A 22,641-nucleotide genomic window follows, 5' to 3' on the forward strand; every position below is an offset into this window, starting at 1 on the left:
ACCATACAACAGCCAATGATATTCGTGGACTTCGTGGAATTAATTGATTGTGTTTTACTCGGTTGTTGTCGTATATGTTGTGAAGCATATTCTATGAATTTTAATGTTTGTAAAATCATTGTATTGGAATGAACATGAACTGTGAAATTGTTTTAAGTAAATTATTTATTTATTTATTAATTATATGAGTGATTCTAAATTCGCGTCAGAAATGGTGGAACAAGATGCAAGTCGAGACAGCGAAAGTGATAGTGATATTCCATCAGATTTTGGTATTTGTCCATGCGAAGCTGAATTAGAAAGACTACCGGAGGTTGTAAGATTTATTAAACGCCTTCAGAGTTTCCTTTATAGGCAGCAATCGAAGCTAGATAAAATACGTAAACAACTTAAAGAACATGTAAGTCTCGTTCACATGCACTTTCACAAACGTGTTTTTATGTCAGTCATCTTTTTTCGTTTTGCAACATTCGTTTGTAATATGTTCATTTTAGTTTCAGTTTGCTGTGTTTCATTTATTGCAGTTTAGAACGTGTATTGAACGTCTTTTATGGCCATGAATATATGGTGTCGGCTGACTGGAAGACTGGGACTGTTTCAGTACTGGTAGAATATAATGAAATTAAAGGGGGAAAGGCTGGGCTGTTGTTCCCAGAATCTTCATTGAGGCTAGTTAGGGTCCTGGATTTAGTTTCGACCTGTGAATATATATCATAACTCTTTTTAACTAGTGCTGAGGTCAAGAATGGTGGTGTACCACCAGTCCCCCACATATCTTCATGGCATAGTGCTTAACCCTTCAACGCCGGCGGGAATTTAAATTTCTACTCAACTCCTATAACGGAGGATATTTAAATATTTAAATCGGAGAGTGCAACATTTCACTTAAAGTGTAATAAATTGCAAAAACTGGAGTTCTGTTTTTCTAATTTTCACACTATGTTCAGAAATGTATATATAATCGGTGTATTGATTCACACTGCTTTAAAATTATTTTTTGGCACAGTAAACCTATAAAAATGATGAATGATAGTATCATATTACCTAAGAAGTTCAGCTGGGTGTGTTAGTCATGAAAACATTCCACACAGGGTCCCATGTCACATGCAGGAGTACACCAGTACACAGTTTTTGACACAACACGCCGTTTCTATGGTTCGCAGTTGCTGGAATCTTGCTTATAAAATTTCTTTCTCTTAGATGTGGCACTGTTTTGTCTGACGAATGTTGTAACGCCGTGATGCAGGGGGGCGTGGAGGTACCCCTCCTTGCCACCACAGCTTACGCTGTAAGGAGTTAACACAATAATCCTGGCTTACCCTCAGCTAGGATTCTCCTGTTTCTGGGCTTCCTTCTCTCATAAAGCTGCCACCATCTATTATATCGTACAAAGGTTGGTGAAAAGTACCAAGGGCCGGTAGCGCGGTAGTCGAGCGTTCTCTGTTGGCTGGCCCTTTCCTCCTTGTCACCTCTTATTATTGGCATAGAGCGGGCGTGCCGGCTCTGACCCGCCTCTACCTGTCGTCTGTCATCTCTATGGTGGGAACTACCCCCTGACATATTGTCATAGCTCCCTTATCTGTCATTGCATTCGGCTGCTGTGGAAAGGTGATTATGGAGGGGTGAATCACAATCCCGGTACATCCTACTCTAACTACCCTGTCTATTTACACTCTTATTTACACTATTTACAATATTAACAAGACCGACCTTCAGTCGGGACTACATAGTGTCTTTACTTCATTCTACGCTTCCTCATGTTCTCCCTTAAAATAATCTGCCCATAAAGTTATACATATTAAAAGCCCACATACCATGTTTATCACAAAAATTATTAGTCGTAACTATAACGCAAATGTGCGTATCATACACACCACCAGTAATCTTAACACATACACCATAACTACAGCCATATTGCCGGACTATCTTCCTAGGCAATTACATGTTACATAATTATTCTCCCCTAAGGGCTCGCCGAGCACACTGGAGTTTGCTTTCGATATTTTCCACAACACTTTTATCAACAATAATATTTAACTACATGGCTTATATGAGTAAACGTGACTTACTTGAAAATAAGAGACGCAGGCCCACTTCCTCCACTCGTAAGGCCCATTTTGAATAGAGCCTCCGGCTGACAACTGAATATTATGTTTTAAGATCAGATCCCTATGTCTCCTGAATTCAGCAATTTATATCATTAACTTGCTGAATCGGCGGTTGACGAAAGAGGGAGGTTAACTCCCCCTTTCATCCTCAATTTCGGGGTCGAAGGTTTCCATTGGCTACCCCTACGGTTGTGGGTGGGCCCATGGTACCTCATCGCTGCGTCTTTGATAATATTATTATACTCCAGTGGCCCTGTTAGCAGAGCTTCTTACTTATGTGATTACACATAAATGGTGATCACCAACATTCTTAACCTAGTTGCCTGTCCAGGTGTTGACATACTAATGTAATGGCTGTAAAACACTTTTCGCAAATCTCGAAACCTTAAGGCAATGCCTTAAATTTCCAATCTCAAAATTGGCCCAAAACAAATGTTAATTTTCTTTTTGTCACTTATAGTTTTGCATATTCTCCCAGTTAATGTTTGTGCTGTTCTCAATTCTGTTATTTACCACAGAATCGAGAAAAGCAAAAACATCCTTTTTCAGCGTCTAATTCCAAATCTGATAAAACTTTGTTCTGAATCGGTTTGAAGTATATATATTCTCCACTGTTCATGACACAACACAGCTGGCCACTTTGTTCCTTGTGGCTGGCCTTGGCTAACCGGACTGCATTATGCATATTTATAGAACAAAGGGGAGCACCATAATTTTCGCATTTAATGGAATGCTTGACCTGTATTAGATCAAGAAACCCAAATTGAAATCTGAACTTGGTGTCAGGGTGGAATTTTGGTAGTTCAGAACTGGTTTATGAACTAAAATGGTTCATCTTCAAGATGACATTGGTCTGAGGTTAGAAAGGGAGGTGGCATTGTTTGTTATAGTTTGTTCCTATTTAGAACAGCTACCACTCCCATTGAATGAATGTATGGGGGTAGGCCTCCTTGGCCCTTGCACCGCGACCTACAGTGGTCTATTGTGCTTCACAACTCCTATTAGTATCAGTGCAGTGTTGTTACATGTTCTGCAAATTTTAAGTAGTACAGTGTGAGAAATATTAACAGTGTCTCACCTCATGTGCAAAGTTTGAAATAATGTAAATCCTCCCAAATATGGCAATTATTATGTATATGTTTCAAAACTATGAGAAAACTTGTTGCGAATTATGTGAGGTCATCAGAAGTGCATCCTCTCATAAAATGCAACTGCACTGTACTAGGTTTGGTGTTTTTCAAAAGTTCCTAGCTTTTTGAAGTTTGTAGAACTTCAAGGATTCAAAATGAGGGAAAATCGAAAGAAAAACTAAAATTTTTAAAATGCATGATCTCTGAAATTAGTGGATGTTAGTTGGTTTCCAATGGCTGCATTTGGGATCATTTAACCCAATTTGCTACCTGCTTCCCAATAGAGAGCACTCAAGTTCTTGCTTTGTTGCATCTCCTTGTTAAGATTAGGGCATTGAGGGAGGTGTTCTTTTCCCATAGATGATCCTGGCAAGTTGCACAGTGTACATTCTTCTGTTATATATTCCTATCTTACAAAGATGTGCTGCAAGGCAGTCATGTCCTGTATTCAATCGAAAATTTGCAGCAGCTTCTTTTCTGGGTTTCTTGCTGTTAATTTCCCAAAGCTTTCATGTTTCTGACCATTTCTTGTTGTATGGTTCTTTGTTGATGGTATGGAGTATTTCTTTACTTGTTTTAGTTTTGATTTTGTTAGCTAGCGTGTGGGCACTTAAGATTTTATTATATTTTCTTTTGGTAAAGGTCAATAATTCTGTATTTATTAGTTTGTTATAATATTTAACAGTGTGCCAAATTGTATTAGAATCAGAGATGATCATAAAATGTTTGTTACCAAATTGTGTTGATGTAGAAACAACCTCAAGCTTCTGTCCACTGGCAGGTTCCCAGACCCTGGTCAAAGAATAGCCAGATCTGATTTGTGCATAAAACTGGCAATAAATGTACTTAAAGTGTATCTGCTTTTAACTTTGTTACTTTTATTACCAGGAATTAATTAAATAATTTTCCTGGGGAGTAAAGCACGGCCGGCACATAAGGCTGACAACCTTACTGCCATCTGTGAGTCGATTGTCTACGTAATGGGATCCTCAACGTCTCACAACCCTATGGGCCTTCATGGCCTGTTACAGGAATAGCTTTGCTTTTTACTTTTACTTTTATTTTCAGAAGGTAAAGAAGAGGAAAAAATGTACTGTTGCAACACAAACAGAAGAAAAAGATGTAGTCCATTTAGAAGCTACACAAAGTTGGAGCAATAAGGAAGAAGAAGAAAAACAGAGTCTGGCAGAGCAAGTGAAGGAAGCAGCCCAGAATGCCATGCAGTTGACAGGTTTTGTGTATGAAGAGACATCTGGAATGTACTATGATTACAACACAGGCTACTATTACAGTGCTGTAAGCATGACAAATTGAGACTGTTCAGCCTGTAGCAAATGATTTTGCGGCAATTCTTCTGATCTGATTTTGAGGGCTCTAAGTGTGTTATAAACTCAATGTCCAAGCACAGTTTATAAGACTGTGTGATCATCTGGGTTATGATATTCTGTGATCTTATAGGTGGACACCAGCATTTTGGATCTTCTGTCATAACTGTTTTTCATATTGCTCTTACTTTTCAGGAGCTCGGATTGTACTATGATGGTAACTCAGGTTCATACTATTATTATGATGATAAAAGTAAATCCTTCCAGTTCCACTCACAAGTTGAAGGAATTCATATGACTCCTGCTAGCAGCTATGATGTTACATGTTCAAGTGGTGTTAAATATGAAGAACATGAAAGCAGAAGAAAGAGCAAGCATAAAGGCCATAAAGTGAGTAATGTAATTTTCAAATTCCCTTTTAGCCTTCTTGCTTTTTTGAACCAGTAGATGAATTTTCTTACCTTACCTTTTTACTGTCATTCCTTGCAATCAGTATCAGCATGGCAGCTGTACAGACTTGTCAGGGTGGAGTGACACTAATTCCATGGAGAAGAGTTCATGTGGAGAAGCTAATAAGTCTTCAGCTAGTCAAGCAATGTTCTACCTTCTATGTAATCTGAAGGTTTGCTACTCTGTGTTCCCCATAGCCTGTCATTGAACCCTGTGGTCATCCAAAGAACCCAGTTCACATCTTGACACCATAGTTCTTTAAGATCTGTTGTAGTATTACCTTCTAGGTATATGTGCCTATCTTCCTGATGTTCCAGATTTTTCTGCTTAATATTGTAACGTGTTTCGTTACTGAATATGCCGTAGAGATCGTTAATTGGTTTATTCAACAATCTACAAGAAACGGCTACAATTAATTATCACAATGTTATGGGTTTCGACAGTTTACAAACCCTACAACAAAATCTTCACATACTAATAGCGCGGGAGCTATACAAATCTCCCTGAATTACACACTCCAAGTATAACTGTACTACAGCACTCACTAAGTCTCGAAAGCACACAATAAGTCTTCCGCTCGCTGACTTCTTAGTTATCGCACACTCGCAGGCTGCTACCTTGAGCACTGTTGATAACACACTGACTCTCGCTTGCTGCTCAGCCGGCTTTTATTCCGTTCGCTGTTGCTAGTGTGACGTGGCGTATAGCCTAGGACGCTGTTACCCCTTGGTGACGTCACCGCTGTTCACTCGCTTTGCATAGCTTCAAGGTTGCGGGGACTCGGCTAACGTCGGCTCCGCTCGGCTCACTTTGGCTCCGCTCGTGACGTCACCGCGGGGCGATTACTCGCCTATTACGCGAGCGCTACGTTACCGCTACGTGCAGCTGGGGAGGTATGGGTCAACATGTCACAATATGCTGTATGCATTTTCATCCCTCAGTTCTCTACCCTTCTTATCTGTCTCAATTTGATGTTACTAATAATAACTTCAGAATATTAGGTGTGTGGAAAGAGTTTTTTTTAGTTGAGTCAGGTTCAAACTGAACAGTATTAAAATTCTCAAGTTTCAAGTCAAACTCAAGTTTTAGTTAGAAATCACCTATTATTAGGCTTGTATACTCATAATGTTGTATTTTAGCGTCCTGTTGCACTGATTTTTGTCCATGATATGTATGCTGTGTCCATCTTGTAGTGCACTCAATTTCACCTGTTATTTCAGAACATGTTTCGGCAACATAGTGCCATCATCAGGTGCTCCATTTACGTTAATCTATTGCATTGCTTGCCATTATGTCATTGTAAAATTATTTAAATATATTTAAAAATATTCATCAATTATAATAAATTTTTATACACTAAAATCTTGTTAAGATATTCATCTTATGTGTACCAATTCAAACCCGCGCATGGTTCCTCCACTATGGGAGTCGTTCCTCTTATACTCCATGTATATCATGTCTCGTGATGTGTGTTCCCTTTTTGGCTGCGGGTGTTGTAATGTCGGATGTGTGTGTGTGTCTTCATATTGATTTAATAATTTGCCTAACTTTTTAGGTACAATTAAGAATCAAAATTAAATTAGCTGTAAGAGATTCGTTTAAAGGACTAGCTACCAAAATGTGTTTAAAAACTCAAACTCTACTTCATGCTGTGATGAAGAAGAACCAGATTTGCTCTACATACAGTCACAGTGTTTCCTGCAGCAGAGAAAGTCTGCCAGTAGCAACTTGTGTGACTGGTGTGGGTAAATAATGTTCAGCTGGATGTTGAAGATAGCGGTACTGCCAGGCATTATCTCTCTACCATACACAAGGGTCTTCATGCCTAGGAAGTACAGACTCCATTAAGCATTTGCTAATCTGATCCTTGATATGTTTTTTTTTTTTAGTAGGTTTGTTCATTTTAGCAAGTTTGTCAATAGTGAGCAGAATGATTCAAAGCTTTTCTCTACTTCTCTTGTTACTGTGGCTCTAGAATATGCTCATTGATTTCTTTATCAATTAAATTTATTGTCAACTTGACATCTTCTGATAAAAATGCAGGATCCATTAATATGGCTAGAGCATTTGGTTTTTGGAAGCTCTTTGAAAGCTTTTAGCAACCGTTTTGCAAATGTCATTTTTGTGTAATTCTCCAGCAGTGTTTGTATTCTACTTGTTACAGGAATTACCATGGAGAGGGTTGATTATGATTCTCAACTTAATTCCCAGCATGCTCTGTTGATAGGTTGTAAAATGTTGACCATTTCGCCTACCATCTGCCGCTCATCTTTATTAAAACATTTCATCTTGCTGCTCAAACTAATTCAGCAGAAATTGGTCCCCTCCGTTCTTCAAGTGTACTAAACATGTTATACTTACTGTTCCATTAGTGGCCTCCGTAGTCTAGAGGTAATGTTCCCACCTCATGACTCGTAGTACGCAGGTTCAAATACCCGGCGGAGGTCATCAAATTTTTAAGGGCGGAAAAGTTCAGGGAACAAGTCCTCCGGGAGGGACTTTAAGCCGTGGGTCCCATGTCGTAGCTTTACAGCACGTAAAAGAACCTCATATCTCCTAAGGAGGTCACTGAGCCAAATTATGGACGTTTCCCGCCCAACAGCAGTCTCTAATACCTCTGGTAGATGGGGGAAGCATTATAGATACTTCTCAGCTAGTAGAGCCAGTCTCGCTGGCTGGGCGGGACTGATGGTAAGCACCAGTACCGGTAGGATATAGAGACTGGTAGAATATCATAGAGGGAAGCACAATGGACCAATACAGGTCTAAGTGCATGGGGAAACCCACCCTCTCCAATAACTAACTAACTTCTGTTCCATTGAGTGTCAGCATCCTACATGAGATTGTGTTCAGGTTTTCCCATCTTCTTTTGTATACGACCAAGTTTTTCTCATGTTTGAACCCTGACAGTAATTTTCAATGTTTGATCTTCCTTTTTGGTACAGTTTCTTTGCATCATTTATAGCTAATTGCAATGTGTGGCCAAGATAAGGTATAGAAATGCATTATATTGTAGAGAGAGATGATACCATGTTTCTGGCATTATCAGTAACAATGTACATATAGTGATATTGTATGTGCTTCTCAGTTCCATTCCACTAAAACAGTTTTCAGTTTCTGCAGATCCTGTGTGCTGTCTAGGAAAGTATGAATTAGCTAGGAAACATCTTTTCATTACAAATCATGAGACATGTAATGGACAAGTTACATAGCTTTCTTCTGCTCAGAATGTCCAGATATCTGTACTGAGTGATAGTGATGGAGCCAAATCTACACGATGGCGTAGTGGTTGAGGAGCTATGCTACACGCCAGAAGGGTGCAGGTTCAAGTCCCGATGAGGTCATTGGATTTTTTTCAGTTGACCTAATCCTTCTAGCCGCACTAGGCCCTGGGGTTTACTCAGCCTCTAACATAAATGAGTACCAGGAATTAATTAAATAATTTTCCTGGGGAGTAAAGCGCGGCTGGCACGTAAGGCTGACAACCTTACCGCCATCTTTGAGCCGATTGTCTAGACAATGTGGGAACCTCAATGTCTCACAACCCTATGGGTCTTCACAACCTGATATGGGGATAGCTTTACTTTTTTTTTACTTTACAGCCATCGCCTAGTGTCCCTGTTTGCTAAAACTGTTTCACTGTCTAGTATGTGCAACTTCACATATCACATACTTAAAATAAATGTACCCTATTAAAAATCACTAAAAGTCATTAATAATCATATAAAGCCTAATTAAAATTTCAGTATTTTGCTTGGGCATTGTTGTCCTCTTATCCAGTTATCACTGCGTTTGGATTAATTTTGCGGCAACATGGGTGCTATGTATATGTAGTTCCCAATCATGTTGGTGCAATTAACATGTATGCCACTTTGACTGTGTTCTTCACCTTGCCTCTTAGTAACGTTTTTGTTCCATGTATATAGGGCTTATGTGATCGATGGAAGTAACACATGCTATACAGTGAAACAGTTCTGGCAAATACAGACACCTGATGATGGCCATATACAGCCAAAACATGTAGTCAGGAGGAGAAGAAGGAGATAATGAACGAGTCGCATTGTGGAGAGAAGTATAGCGCATGAATGAAGAGTATAATATTGCAACAATAGAATGGTATAATTATTAATTGGCAGTTCCTCTTGCCTCTGTGTTGGAACATATTAAGGAGAGTCATTGTCATCAAATCATATATGAAAACTTTTTTTTCAGTACTGAGAGACCTAATTCTTCTTTATTTACACCACCTGAATTGTAAGATTGTTGTTAAATATTGATGTCCTCATTTAATTGAAATTAGAAGCCTTGATTGCTGTTCATACTTGAAACAGGCTGTAATTAATTGCTGTTCTGTGCATCGTTTGGTCATCGTCCATAGAATGCTATAATATGCACTGTATAGCAAGAGTTTGATTTAATTCTGTCTTTATATGATATGTTGTTGATACAATTTTTATTTACTTTTTTAGCGTGTGGTATTGAGTCTGTTCAAAACTAATTTTGCATTTCAACAGTCATACTTCAGAAATGATTTTGGTGGTATTTGTTTAATATTCAGAGTGTCTCAGATTCAATCCATGTTTCTTTTTTACTGCAAGGATAAAATAAGTAAAATAGAGCTGGGTGTATAATAACAAATCATTCGATGATGTTGGTAGAATGGGATCACCAAGCACATTGGCCCAAGGCGTAATACTTCTATGAGGGTCGTACTGAAAGTCATGAGCAACAATGTTTTGTAAAGTAACATGCTTTATTATTGACAAACCAAATACACCACCTCAATCTACAGACCCTTCTTTATTTTTCACATAATCGCCCCTTCTTTGTACACATTTCTCCCAGCCTTCTGGGAGTTTGAAAATTCCCCTTCTGTAAAATTCCGTTCCAGCCATCCGAAGACACTGACGCACTGCTTTCTGAATTGCCTCCCTTGTCTCAAAACGTTGTCCACACAGCTGATCCTTCACAAATCCGAAAAGATGGTAGTCGGAGGGTGCCAGATCAGGGCTATAGGAAGGGTGTGGAAGAACTTCCCACCCCATCTTTGCAATTGCTTCCAATGTGAGGCGAGCGGCATGGGGGCAAGCGTTGTCATGCAGGATGATGATGTTTTGTCCCGGACGTTTATCACGCAATGCATGATGGAGCTTGTGCAGCATCTGGACATAACAAGCAGCATTGATGGTTTGCCCAGGTTCCAGGAATTCGGCCAGAATAAACCCCTCTGCATCCCAGAAGACTGTGCCCATCACCTTCGCAGCTGATGGCACTGTCTTTGCCTTCTTTTTTGATGGAGAATGCAAATGGTGCCATTCCATACTCTGCCGTTTCGTTTCAGGCTCGAAATGGTGAAACCAGCTTTCATCACCTGTCACAATACAGAGCAAGAAACATCACCTTCGTATCGATATCTCTGCAGCAGTTCTGAGATGATGGCTTTTCACTGACCTTTGTGGTCTTCGGTCAATAACCGCGGGATCCAATGAACACAAACTTTCCTATAGCCCAAGATTTCAATCATCTCCTGTACTGCACTGTGTTCTATTCCAAGTTTTTGGGCTATTGTGTCCACAGTCACACACCTGTCATCTTGAATGATCTCATCTACTCTTTCCTTGTTGCGTTCAGTTGAGGCTGTTCGAGGACGACCGCTCCGAGGCTCATCTTCGATGCTGGTGTTCCCATCTTTAAAATGTTTCACCCATCTTCGAACACTGCTCGCACCCATGCACACACTTCCATAAGCACGCTGAAGTCTCTGGTGAATTTCTGCAGCAGGGATTTCCTCTTTCACAAGAAATTCGTTGACAGCATGCTGGCTAAACGACATATCGTTGTCGGCCATTTTGTTAGGAGTGATACTGGTCACATGATGCAAGCTATTGATGTCACAAGACACTCAAGGTTAACACAATAGCTAGTTCCACATACCACCATACTGACTTTCGGTACGACCTATGTAACATGTATTTTGGAGGTGCCCTGTTGACATCTCGGCAAGAACATGAATTTCCCTCACTGAAGTTTTTCATGGTTTTCCTCAATCCCTACAGGTGATTGCTGGGGCAGTACTTTGAATTAGGGCACAACTTCTCCCTTCCACATCCTTTCCATTTTATCTTTCACCAGCCATTCTGCTATTCAGTGTTATATAGGATGAGCTGCAGACAGCATTATTAAATAAACTATAAATAAATATGTGGCATAACATCCCAGAGGATGCTAAAAGGTAATAAAAAAGGTAAGGCTATCCCTGTAACAGGCTCTGAAGACCCATAGTGTTATGAGACATTGAAGCTCCCACATTTTCTGTAGATATTTGGCTCACAGATGGCAGTAAGGTTGTCAGCCTTACATGCCGGTTGCCCTTTACCCCCCAGGATGATGCCTGGTACTCATTTCTGTTAGGGGCTGAGTTGGCCCCAGGACCATAGTGCCGCTGGAAGGATTAGGTCAATTGAAAAAAAATCCACCTCATCGGGACTCAAACCTATGGCCTTTTGGCTTGTAGCGTAGTGCCTCAACCAACTATGCTACCACGTCAACCCCCCCCCCCCAGAAGATGGTTCTTATCATATTCACCAGTGAGAGCCGTACATCTCACATATTTGTTCAGTAATCGTGATTATTTCATACAGTCGCTGGAACCATTGTTGCAGACCTCAAAAGACGCAGCCATATTTTTTTATATAAATTTATTTTTGTTTTCAGATCACATTCTATTTTTTATTATTTTCTGATATGTAGCAACAGTTTGCCACAATGCAGATGTAGAAGTATCTGCTAATGAATGTTAGCAAGAAGTTTATTCCTTTTTTTCAGATTGGGGAAGCGGTGAACGAACTTGTGCTGGGCCTTTCACAGTTATCTGTGGATCAAAGTAGAAGGCATGCTCTAGGTAAATTAATAAATATTCATTACTGTTGCATTATAGGAAAGTAAAAAGGTTAAGCATGACAGATCATGTGAACATGACAGTAACAACAGTGGGACAGAGTCTCTGGAGGAAGGAGAGTGCTCGAATAGCAGTGGGGAAGAAGGGACAAGCTGTAGTGGTGCAAGCGGCATGCATGACATGGATATTGATCAGGGTAATTCTAGTCATTCATTTATACACATATCAATGTTACAGAGAAATATACATTCTTACATATGTGCAGCTTGGGAACTTTGAAATATGCAGAAGCACAGTTTTTACAATTTGTGTGGCAATGGATTGGAGAAAGATCTTGCATTCAAGGTCTTGTATCCACAAGCACTGAATGCTAAGTTTTATTTTTTAAATGGCTCTGTGGTTAATTATCATTATAAATCTGATACATTCCAGTACCCTTTTTAACTACATAATAATTGTAATCTTGAGATTTTATTTTGAGTTACATATTTAAATATATTTCGTGAACACCACATTTTAAGACTCAATAAGAATAGGAAATTGGATGCTTTGAAATATGTAATCAATCTTTCTTTCAAGCATAACCAGTTGTCTGCTTTCCCAGGTTCCCTATTAATAAATATTAAGTATGTGTGAGAGTGACTATTTCAGTTTGAAAAGAGAATGTGGACAAAACTTTGAGAATTTTCTCTACTAGGCCAATTTATGTGGTGCAATCCAAAAGTTCCAGAAATTTGAATTTTGCACACAGATGGTTATGAGTACATCAAAATACCACTAAGTGTCTCCCCACATATCCTTCTTGAATCAGTGTGGCAAGCAGCGTTGAGTTGAGTGGTTGGGTTTAAGGCTCCCACACACAGATGCGATACTCAGCTCGGTACAGTACGATATCTAATTACATTGCGGTAAATGGAGGTCCGCACACTGGCGCGGTACTCTGAGGAACACGATATTATCGCAGTTGGTATATCGCCTTGGTATTTCAGTCTACCGAGCGCACTTGGTATCGCAGCGGTAAATAGTCATGGATCCATCTTTGGAGGAAGAAGTTTTGCTTTTAGCTGTCGCTCTTTATGAAGACGAAGGTGAATCCCAGCAAGTATTTTACTGAAAACTAAATCTGCATAGTTCTTTTCCTCCACATATTCAGTATGTCACATATATGTACAAATATTTACAATTCCATAACGAGTCTCTAATTAAGTATGTATAAGTGGTTGCTATGTGTGTTCCTATTTTAGGCGAAAGAGACGAATCGCTTGGGTTCATGATATAAACTTGTCAAGAGAGGAACTGGGGGAGTTTTATACACTTCTGAACTTCTGAACCAACTTCTGAAGGACGAAAAACGGTTCTACATATATTTCAGGATGAATATTGGCAGGTTTGATGAAATCCTGAGAGCCATCAGGCAAGATATCACTAAACAATATACCAATTGGCAGAGGCTTATTCTTGCCATGAAGTGGAGGATTTTTTGATACCCATAGAACTGAAAGAAGGAAATATAAAACACACTGTATCAGCAGCATGTTTGCTTCATAATTTTCTACGTCTCAAAAACCGTGATGAAAAGTACAGGGAAGAACTGCTACGAGTGGAGCCATTAGAAGGAGAAATGTTCCCTATCCAACCTTTACGTCTCCCAAGGGCGGCAAACGTTAGTTACGCCATTAGAGAGAGGTTTGCTGCGTGCTTCAACTAGATGACTGCCCCTGGAATTCGTGTTAGTGAACGGAACTGGTGCATAGCCTACATAAAGAATGTCCACAGTTACACTATACTTAACCCTATATAAATATATACAAATTTTTCTATGTAACAGCCAGTTCCTTCCACTTTCTATCCTTAGCGCGTGAATCCTTGTACATAGAATGACGAGTATCGTACAATAAAGCATTTTCTTTGACAAACTCTATTATTTGTTCCATTTGGCTACCCATGTCATTTCACGTACGTATAGATACTGATTGAGTGTGAGTCATGGCCAGCTGGTTATCGGGTGTCAAAGATTCCCGAGTTCCCAAGTGTCGCGTCTGTGTGCGCAGACCACTCGGTAAACAGCCGTTTTCGTCCCGAATCGTATCACGTCTGTGTGTGGGAGCCTTTATTGTTTGTGAACGTATTTCCATTGTTGTGTTTCCGTGAGTTTGCGGGTTTGCGATGGCTGACCTGGGAGAGCAGCATGTCTGTATAAAGTTTTGTTTTAAACTTGGGAAAACCGCAGCAGAAACGCACCAAATGTTGAAGCAAGCTTTTGGTGACAACATTTTAGGCCAGACACAAACTTACAACTGGTATCAGCATTTCAAAAATGGCTGAACATCGACTGATGATGATGATCATTTGGGACGGCCATCAACTGGCACCACACCAGAAAATGTTGCGAAACTTTGGGATATGATTCTGCAGGATCATAGACTGACCATCCAAGACCTCTATAACACCTTGGGACTAAGTTATGGTACATGCCACTGAATTTTGTCAGAGGAACTGAACATGAGGAGGATTGCAGCGAAGTTGGTGCCACGACTGCTGCAAAATGAACAGAAGCAGCATCGCTTGGAAGTCTGCAGGGAACTTCAACAACAGCTTCAAGAGGATCCAAACTTTCTTTCGAAGGTTGTCACTGGTGACAAAAATTGGGTTCATGGCTACGACTGTGAAAGTAAACAGCAATCGTCGCAATGGAAGAGCCCTTCTTCACCTCAGCCAAAAAAAGCTCGACAAGTCAAGAGCAACATTAAGTCCATGTTGATCTGTTTTTTTTATATTGACGGGATTGTTCATAAGGAGTTCGTCCCTCCTGGGACGAGTTCTATTGCGATGTTCTAAGGCGTTTGAGGGAGGACATGAGGAGAAAACTTCCAGAGAAGTGGCGCACAAACAACTGGGTACTCCACCATGACAACGCACAACCGCACACGGCTTACGTTGTGCAGGGATTGTTGGCTAAAAACAAGATGGCAGTTGAAGAAAGCAGTCTTCTGGGATTTGGCACCGTGTATATGTGGTGCCCAAATCCCAGAAGACTGCTTTCTTCATAGTCACCGCCGTGAAAGCCTCAAATCTTACAAGATGGCAGTTGTTCCCCACCCACCGTACTTGCCAGACTTAGCTCCATGCAACTTCTTTCTCTTCCCCATGGTCAGAATCAAGTTGAAGGGGTGAAGATTTGATACAGTTGAGGAAATTCAAGGGGAAACACAGACCGTATTAAACACCCTAACAAAGAAAGACTTCCAGGATGCATTTCAAAAGTGGCAGAAATGCTGGAGTTGGTGTATGCGCTCCCAAGGAGACTACTTTGAAGGTGATGGAGCAGAATAAGATCCAGGTAAGATGTAATAGTTTTTATTAATATATTTCGGGAACTTTTAAATTGCACCACGTACAACACCAGCTACATTTTCACAGTGTGCTAAAGTATGCTACTTATTTCTTTTGGCAGAGAAGGATATGCTGCGAGGAAATGGGAGAGAGGCAGATTTTGAGAAATTGATTCCCACTGGCTTTTGCAACCATTACACTTTTGGTAGATTGTTTATGTTGCATGCTACCACACAATGGAAAACCAGTTATCTGAAAATGCTTGAAGTTTGAGACTTACAAATCAAAGTTTGGATCAAGCATTTTCTTGTGAAAAGTGAAAAGAAGAGGCTGTGTTTGATTTACATGCAGATATTGTTTGCTAGTACTCATGACAGCACTTATTATGATCACAGTTCCACTGCTTTTTCTGCGGGTGAAGGAACAAGTGAAGAAATTGACTTGGACTTATATCCATACGTGTAATAACAAAATTCGAGTTCTTGTCTTGTAGTAACCAGAATCTCATTAATTTTCATATTTTTCAAACATCATTAACAGACTGTAATTCGATCATGATCAGTAAAGTGGCTTCTTAAATGCTATGAATTCTCAGGAATTAAAGAACTTGTGGCAAAATCATAGTGAATGTTGCCATGCAAGACCTGCTATATGCCCTGCAGCTTATTGTCTACAGTCTGGAGGAGCAGAGAATGGCTAGTAGAGTCCTTAGTATAATTTTTTTTTTTTTTGCAAAATCTGAGAAGCATAAATTCAAACATCTTTGTTCTTCAGGAGTTTTTTAAAAACATATTATTAGCACCCTGTACCTAATATTAAGAACTTAAATTTGTTTTTATTTTATATAAAGAGTGCATAAGATTAAAGATGAAGTTATTTTATCTTGTAAATACAAGGTGGTTCAATTATGACCGGGACTGATTTTTTTTTAACCAAAATTGCCAAACACTTACTTGCACATGTCAGTCTTCAACGTACTCCCCTCTGGAGTCAACACATTTTTTTCAGCGTTCTGGAAGCATCCTGATGCCCTTTTCAAAAATGTTTTGTGGTTGGTGGCGTATCCACTCCCGAACATTCTGGATGACGGCGTCGTCCACAAACCGCATGACTTGCAAGTCTGATTTGAGCCTTCCGAACAGGTAGAAATCACTTGGTGCCAAATCAGGACTGTACGGCGGATGTGTCAGAAGGTTCCATTTCAATTTCCGGAGGGTTTCCATTGTTGTTTTGGCCATATGGGGGCGTGCATTGTCTTGAAGGAAGGCTACCCGCTTTCCACCTCTCTTCCGCTTGGATCGGATCTTTTCCTTCACGTCTGTTGCCAGGAGGTCTGTGTAATAAGCTGCATTGACTGTTCTGGCATCTGTCAGAAAGTCTACATGGATAACCCCCTGCCAGTCCCAGAAGAACGTTGCCATCAGTTTTCCTGCCGAACAGCTCCTCTGCGCTCTCTTGGGTTTGGGAGAACTGGTATGCCACCACTCACGTGATGACTGCTGGGACTCGGGAATGAAGTAGTGCACCCACGTTTCATCGGTGGTCACTATAGACTTCAAAAATGCATCATCTTCATCTTCAAACTGCTGTAGGAGACAACTGGCAACTTGCATGCGCACCATTTTGTTCACATCCATCAAAGTGAGTGGTACCCACCGTGCATTCACCTTGCAATAGTGCAGGTGGTATTTCATGATGTCTTCTACACTACCAACACTGATGGACAGCATTGCTCCAAGTTCCTTGATAGTGATGCGTTTCTTCTCATGAATAAGTGTGTCTGCATGATCAATGTTTGGCTTGGTGACGGATGTTCGCGGCCAACGATCATGCGGTTCATTCTCCACGCGCTCTCTGCCCTCTCTGAAGCACTTGCACCACTCAAACACATGGGTCCGTGAGAGACACTCTTCCCCACACTGTTGTTGGAGTCTGTGGTTTTCTCCAACGAGGAATTTGATCACAATGCGTTGTTCCACGCTCCACGGTACCTTCTGTTCACTCATCACTCTAGCAACTTCCAGACAAGACTGAACAGGTTCTAACCCTAACAGGAGGGAGGGTGGAGGTTGTGGCTTCACTCTCTCAAGGTCGCACAGCTGCCGCGCAGTGCGGCTTGTTTACAAAGAAATCAGTCCCGGTCATATTTGAACCACCTAGTAATTGGTCTGAGAATTGCCCTCCTTCCATAAATAATCATTATATCTCATTATAGACATCTTGAGGCAGAAAATTGTTAGATATATGCATGTTAAGTTACTGCTGTTAATAATCCTTTTTTTTTTTTTCAGAGGTCTCAAAAGCTTGGCCACCATGCATTAGGATCATTGTTAAAGAAACCAATATTGAACAATTAAAAATTGGCACTCTCTTTATTGTTACCTGCACTGGTGGAACAGTGGGCCGGGAAGGAGATCATGCTGTATCCATTCCAGACATCAATATCAGTAAAGTGAGTATGCATCTTTCTTCTTTGCTGTTTTTGTTATAGTAAACCTGCTAACATGGTTATGAAGAAGTCATGTAGAACTAAATGAAACATGTGTTGTCAACCTTTTGCCATAGTACAACGAAATCCTGAGTTAGTGTACTTGGATTTAGTGATGCTCCGTATTCAGTCAATATTTCATCTGGTTGTAGGCAAAGTCCTATATAAACAATGTATCACTCCATATCTAGTGAATTTTGATCTATTAAACAACCTGTATTTATTGTAAGAAATATTTGACATTCCAAAACTCTTACCTGGATTTAGTGGAGAATTTCTTAAATGTCTTCTGAAGAAGGACTCAGCTGTATGGAGTTAATTACTTAGTTGTCATTTTGGCCGTGACATAGCTCAAGTGGTTAGTCGCTGGCTTCCCACCGCGGCGGCCCAGGTTCGATCCCAGGTCTGGTCAAGTGGGATTTGTGGTGGACAAAGTGGCACTGGGGCTGGTTTTCTCTGAGTACTTCGGTTTCCCCTGCCAATCTTCATTCCACCAATTCCTCCACAATCACCCTCACCTATCATCTGGGGCTGGTACAATAGGCCAGAAGTGGCCACAGGGACTTGGTCCCACCCCACTAGGAATAAAAAGAAGTTGTCATTTGCTATCTTTTTTTGTAAAGTATTTCTTTATATCTTTTCAGCATCATGCTAAATTCACATTTGATGAGGCATTAGGAAAATATTACGTGATTGACTATGGTAGTCGTAATGGCACTTTCCTGAATGGGAAACGCCTGTCGGTGGCAAAGCAGGAGAGTGATCCCCATGAGGTGATTCATGGAAGTTTGCTTCAAGTTGGGGGCACAAAACTACTGTGCCACATCCATGCAGGACAGGAAACATGTGGTCACTGCGAGCCAGGGCTTGTGCAGCAGGCAAATGTAACACCAGGTAAACAAGCATCATGCATCATATTGCTGTATTGTGGTCATGTGGATCAAGTACAGTGGAAGTCAGTTGTCACGAAAATTCGTACAAGTATGAACAGGTGATGTTATAATGAATACTCATTATAGGCAGTTTAGAACATGGAAATGTAGAAATTGCTTTAAAAATCAAATGGAACCTTTGCAGTTATCTCATGATAACTGATGAAGATGTGGGTTCTTTGTAAGGGAATTAACAGTCACCCTCTAGTACATGAACTGTATATGAATTCTATATTAAAAATGAAGCTGATGTCCATTGTTGTTTAATAACAGTGAATGTTCTTTCTTTGAATATTGTGAACACATGGTGAGAAATATCACCTGTAAGGTACTAGCTATCAAGCAGATGTGGCAGTTTTGTGATCTATTGCTGAATTACCACTGTATTTATGCTCCTATTATTTCCACTTTGAACTTTTTTCTCTCTGCTGGTGCATTTCCTTGAAAAGTTTTAAAAACCAGAATAAGTTATGTCTTGTTACTGCTAAAACTCAGGACCTACATAATCACATTCTCACTGCTATGACCAAGTTTACACACATTACTGCTAATCCCAAGAGATCGGAAATGACACATGCAATGTGCAACTTTTGTCACCAGAGATAATTACAGGGTCTTACACATGAATTGAAAGTAGTAAATGGACGCACATCCTTATTTACATGAGAACTTCTCATAGGATATGAAGATGTACATACATTTCTGTGTGCATCTCAAGCATAACTCCTGCATAACTCAGTAAATACAGAGTGGGGCGCAGAAACTTCCTTTTTTGAAGACGCATTGTGAAGGGAGGAGAGGTCACAGAAAAGTGGGGATAGGCTCGGCGAATGCAGCAGTCACGGAAGTTTCTGTCTGTAACCTCAGTAGGAAACATGAAGTGGACAAGTGAGCAGCCTGCGTTTGCTGTCGAAGCCTATTTTTCAAACAACCATTCCTACGTGGCGGTGCAGAGTGCGTTCTGTACTCACTTCAGAATTAAGCCCAGAGGTCCTGTTCCCTACCGGAAATCAATTGTTTTGTGGGTAGAGAACTTTAGGACAACTGCGAGTGTGGTGAAAAAATCATCATGACAGCGGACCATTACAACACCAGAAAATGTGGAGGCAGTTCAGCAGTCAATTTTGAGATCTTTTTCAAACCAGCTCATGAAGAAATGCATCTAGGAAATGTCTGGTTCCAACAGGATGGTGCCACGGCCCACACAGCCCGAGCTTCGATGACAGTTTTGAGGGCAAAGTTCCCCGGATGGCTCATTTCACTTTGAGGTGACATCCCGTGGGCAGCGCACCCACCTGATCTAACGGCCTGTGATTTTTTTTATGGGGATACCTCAAGGCAGAGGGTTTTAAACATCGCCCCACAAACCTGCTTCAGCTGAAGAATGTTATTCGGCAGGAAGTAGCCAAAATCCCGGTGCACATGTTGGAACGTGCAGAGAGGAACTTCAGAAAACGGTTGCAGCTGTGCTTAGAGAACAGTGGCCACCACCTTCAAGAAATTTTGTTTAAAACTACATGATTTAAAACTTTAAAGTATGTTCTTTCATTAGCTAAACTTAAATTTTGTCTATCAGCAATAATTTTTCTTTTATTCGCCTTCAAAAAAAAAGGAAGTTTCTGCGCCCCACCCTGTATTTATCAGAGCTAAAATTGTTTTGAGCAAATAAAACTAGAGGGGTTCCTATCACACAGACAAATGTTTTTATTTATCACTTCACATGTTTCAGTCCAGATAGGCCATCATCAGATGATTCTTGGTTTGAGCAGAACTTTTAGAAAAAATTAAACACATCGCATGCCCAATATGCGTTTCTCATAAAACATACAGCTTTCTAGATAATAGAATGAAAGGAATTGTATGCTGTCTGAAGGCAATAACAGAAAAGACAACAGAATTGTTATGCTAACTTGACTGAAGTGGTTATCATATAGGCATGAAAATGAAGCAGAATTCAGTATATCTTGATGTCTTTAGCATTATCTGAACTGAGAAGCTAAAGTATTTCTCATACTTACTTAACCTCTTGTACTCTCAACTGACTGCTTATTACAAGTCATCCTTTACAAACAAAATTATGCCAACTGTGCCACCTTTAAAGTACAAACTGAAGTTGAACTGATTTGTACACTGTATACTGTGTTACAGGTTGCTTATAAAGGCAACACAGTAGCCAGGCTTTATGCATAGTAATGCCTTTCGTTATTGGGAAATAGTGAAGCCCCCCTGTGGAACACTGAAGTTTTTGGATCTCTAATGCAGTGAAATGGCTGGAATTTGCTTAAGTCATTGGTGCAGCTGGTTTGTAGCATTGCAGATCTAAAATCTTCATTTTCTGCATCCCATATCTATGTCTGTGTCACTGTTCTTTTATCACATAGAACAGGTGATTGCATTTCATGCCTTTTCTGTGACATAACTATTTGGATTCTTTATATGGGCTACTTTTTATTCTTGCAGTTCCTTTTCATCTTTCCTATTGGCCCAAACTGCACTCACTCTCCTCTCCCCTTCCGATAGGTATAAGTGGTCACCTTCTTGCAGCCTGCTTATGTAACATGACTGCATGCTCAGCATACTCACTTGAACTCACAAAATGGAAGCAGCATACTCCTCCAGAATGTTTATATCCACCTCCAGTACCACGTAGTGTCACAACCAAGGAAAACAGTCTGAAAAATATTTGTGGTTCTTATAGCAGTGGTTATGAAAAGTTCTCTCTTCTGGGATATAATGCTCTGCTTGCTACCTGCTTCACTATGGTTTCGTGTTTGGTATATTCTTCAGCCCTGAAGATGGAGGCAGCATATTCCTCAGAAGCACTGGTTGCCTTTCAGTGGACTGCACAGAATTATATCTGAGAAGACAGAATTATTCACAATCTTAAAAGTATAAGTAGGTCTGTATATATAGCGTTAGATATGTTGTAATATTTTTCAGGTGAAGAGAAAACTGGGAAAGAAAGCAAAAAACATTGCCATAGAAAGGAATTGAGAAGAATACGACGCAAATTTGGTTTAGAAAGTTCAGAGCCTAACATCAAAGCCATATCCGTGCCTGGTTATGAAGACAGGGCACAGATTCGGCGCACCACAGTTGGTTCCCAGGATCCTCATGAGAAAACACAGACTGCATCCCTAGAAGAGTAAGACAGTATTGTATTTTTCTCAAACTGTTGTTGCATTGTATGTACCTTGTTCCATCAGGCTTCTATTCCTGTGTATAATATTTGTGTGTAAACAATTTTTAGCCATTTCCCTCCTTAACACTTCGTGGACCAGTGATTTAAATGTTTAAATCACCCTGGGGACCAGCGTTTTTAAACGTACTACCCTAACTTGTGCACTGTTCACTTTAAAAATTAATATAAAATCTAATTAATTTTATGAACTAAAATTTTTGGAGAAGACTTACCAGAGCTCCTAGAAGTGCTTCAGAGTGTGATATTTCTGGAAACATTCCCCTCTGTGAAGAGGCATGACGCAAAACTTGCAGACGTAGGAAGTCTTGCTTCTCTTCTTGTGCATAGCGCACACACGGCACTGCCTAGAAGGATACTTTCCCATCGATTGTTCGCTCATCACAGTTTTCACGAGGGTATGTTTCCGCATATCACCCGAGAGTCGCCCAGTGGGGTCCATATGAGGCCTCCATCAGGTGGGAGTTGATGGTCCTGGTCGTACTACGTCTGTGTCTGACGCAGGTTCTGCTGACACCATGAGGTCTGTAGCCCAGGCTTTTGCCACATTCATGAGAAATGCTTTATATTTCAAAGTTGAATTTTCGTTTAGCTCTTTGAAAACAGAATGAATTGAAAAGGGCACAATTTATAAGCCACAAGGCAACTTTCTTTGTCCATTTTACTGTTTTCCTAGGAAGGGAATAATAGGCCAAGTATTGGTCAGCTCTATCAACTCCCTTCATGAACATATTGTACTGAGAAATACAAAGAGGCTTCTTCTTCACTTGCCCATGTC

General features: G+C 40.3%; 1 protein-coding gene across 3 annotated transcripts in view; it reads left to right on the plus strand.

Moving 5' to 3' along the window:
- The first annotated feature begins 19 nt into the window (after window positions 1–19).
- LOC111867094 (angiogenic factor with G patch and FHA domains 1) overlaps window positions 20–22,641 on the plus strand; it is a 120,624-nt gene continuing 98,002 nt past the window's right edge. The window contains exons 1-7 of one of the 3 annotated variants that reach the window (XM_023856596.2): window positions 20–400; window positions 4,307–4,534; window positions 4,759–4,953; window positions 11,839–11,914; window positions 17,536–17,696; window positions 18,377–18,626; window positions 21,605–21,809. In XM_023856596.2, coding sequence (XP_023712364.1) covers window positions 185–400; window positions 4,307–4,534; window positions 4,759–4,953; window positions 11,839–11,914; window positions 17,536–17,696; window positions 18,377–18,626; window positions 21,605–21,809 — 1,331 coding nt within the window. In that variant the 5' untranslated portion in view covers window positions 20–184. Of the gene's footprint in view, window positions 401–4,306; window positions 4,535–4,758; window positions 4,954–11,838; window positions 11,915–11,950; window positions 12,108–17,535; window positions 17,697–18,376; window positions 18,627–21,604; window positions 21,810–22,641 lie in introns of all 3 variants that reach the window. The other 2 variants (XM_033752533.1, XM_023856595.2) reach the window with 2 other exon arrangements.

The sequence above is a fragment of the Cryptotermes secundus genome, unplaced genomic scaffold, assembly GCF_002891405.2.
Source record: "Cryptotermes secundus unplaced genomic scaffold, Csec_1.0 scaffold205, whole genome shotgun sequence".
Lineage (NCBI taxonomy): Eukaryota > Metazoa > Arthropoda > Insecta > Blattodea > Kalotermitidae > Cryptotermes > Cryptotermes secundus.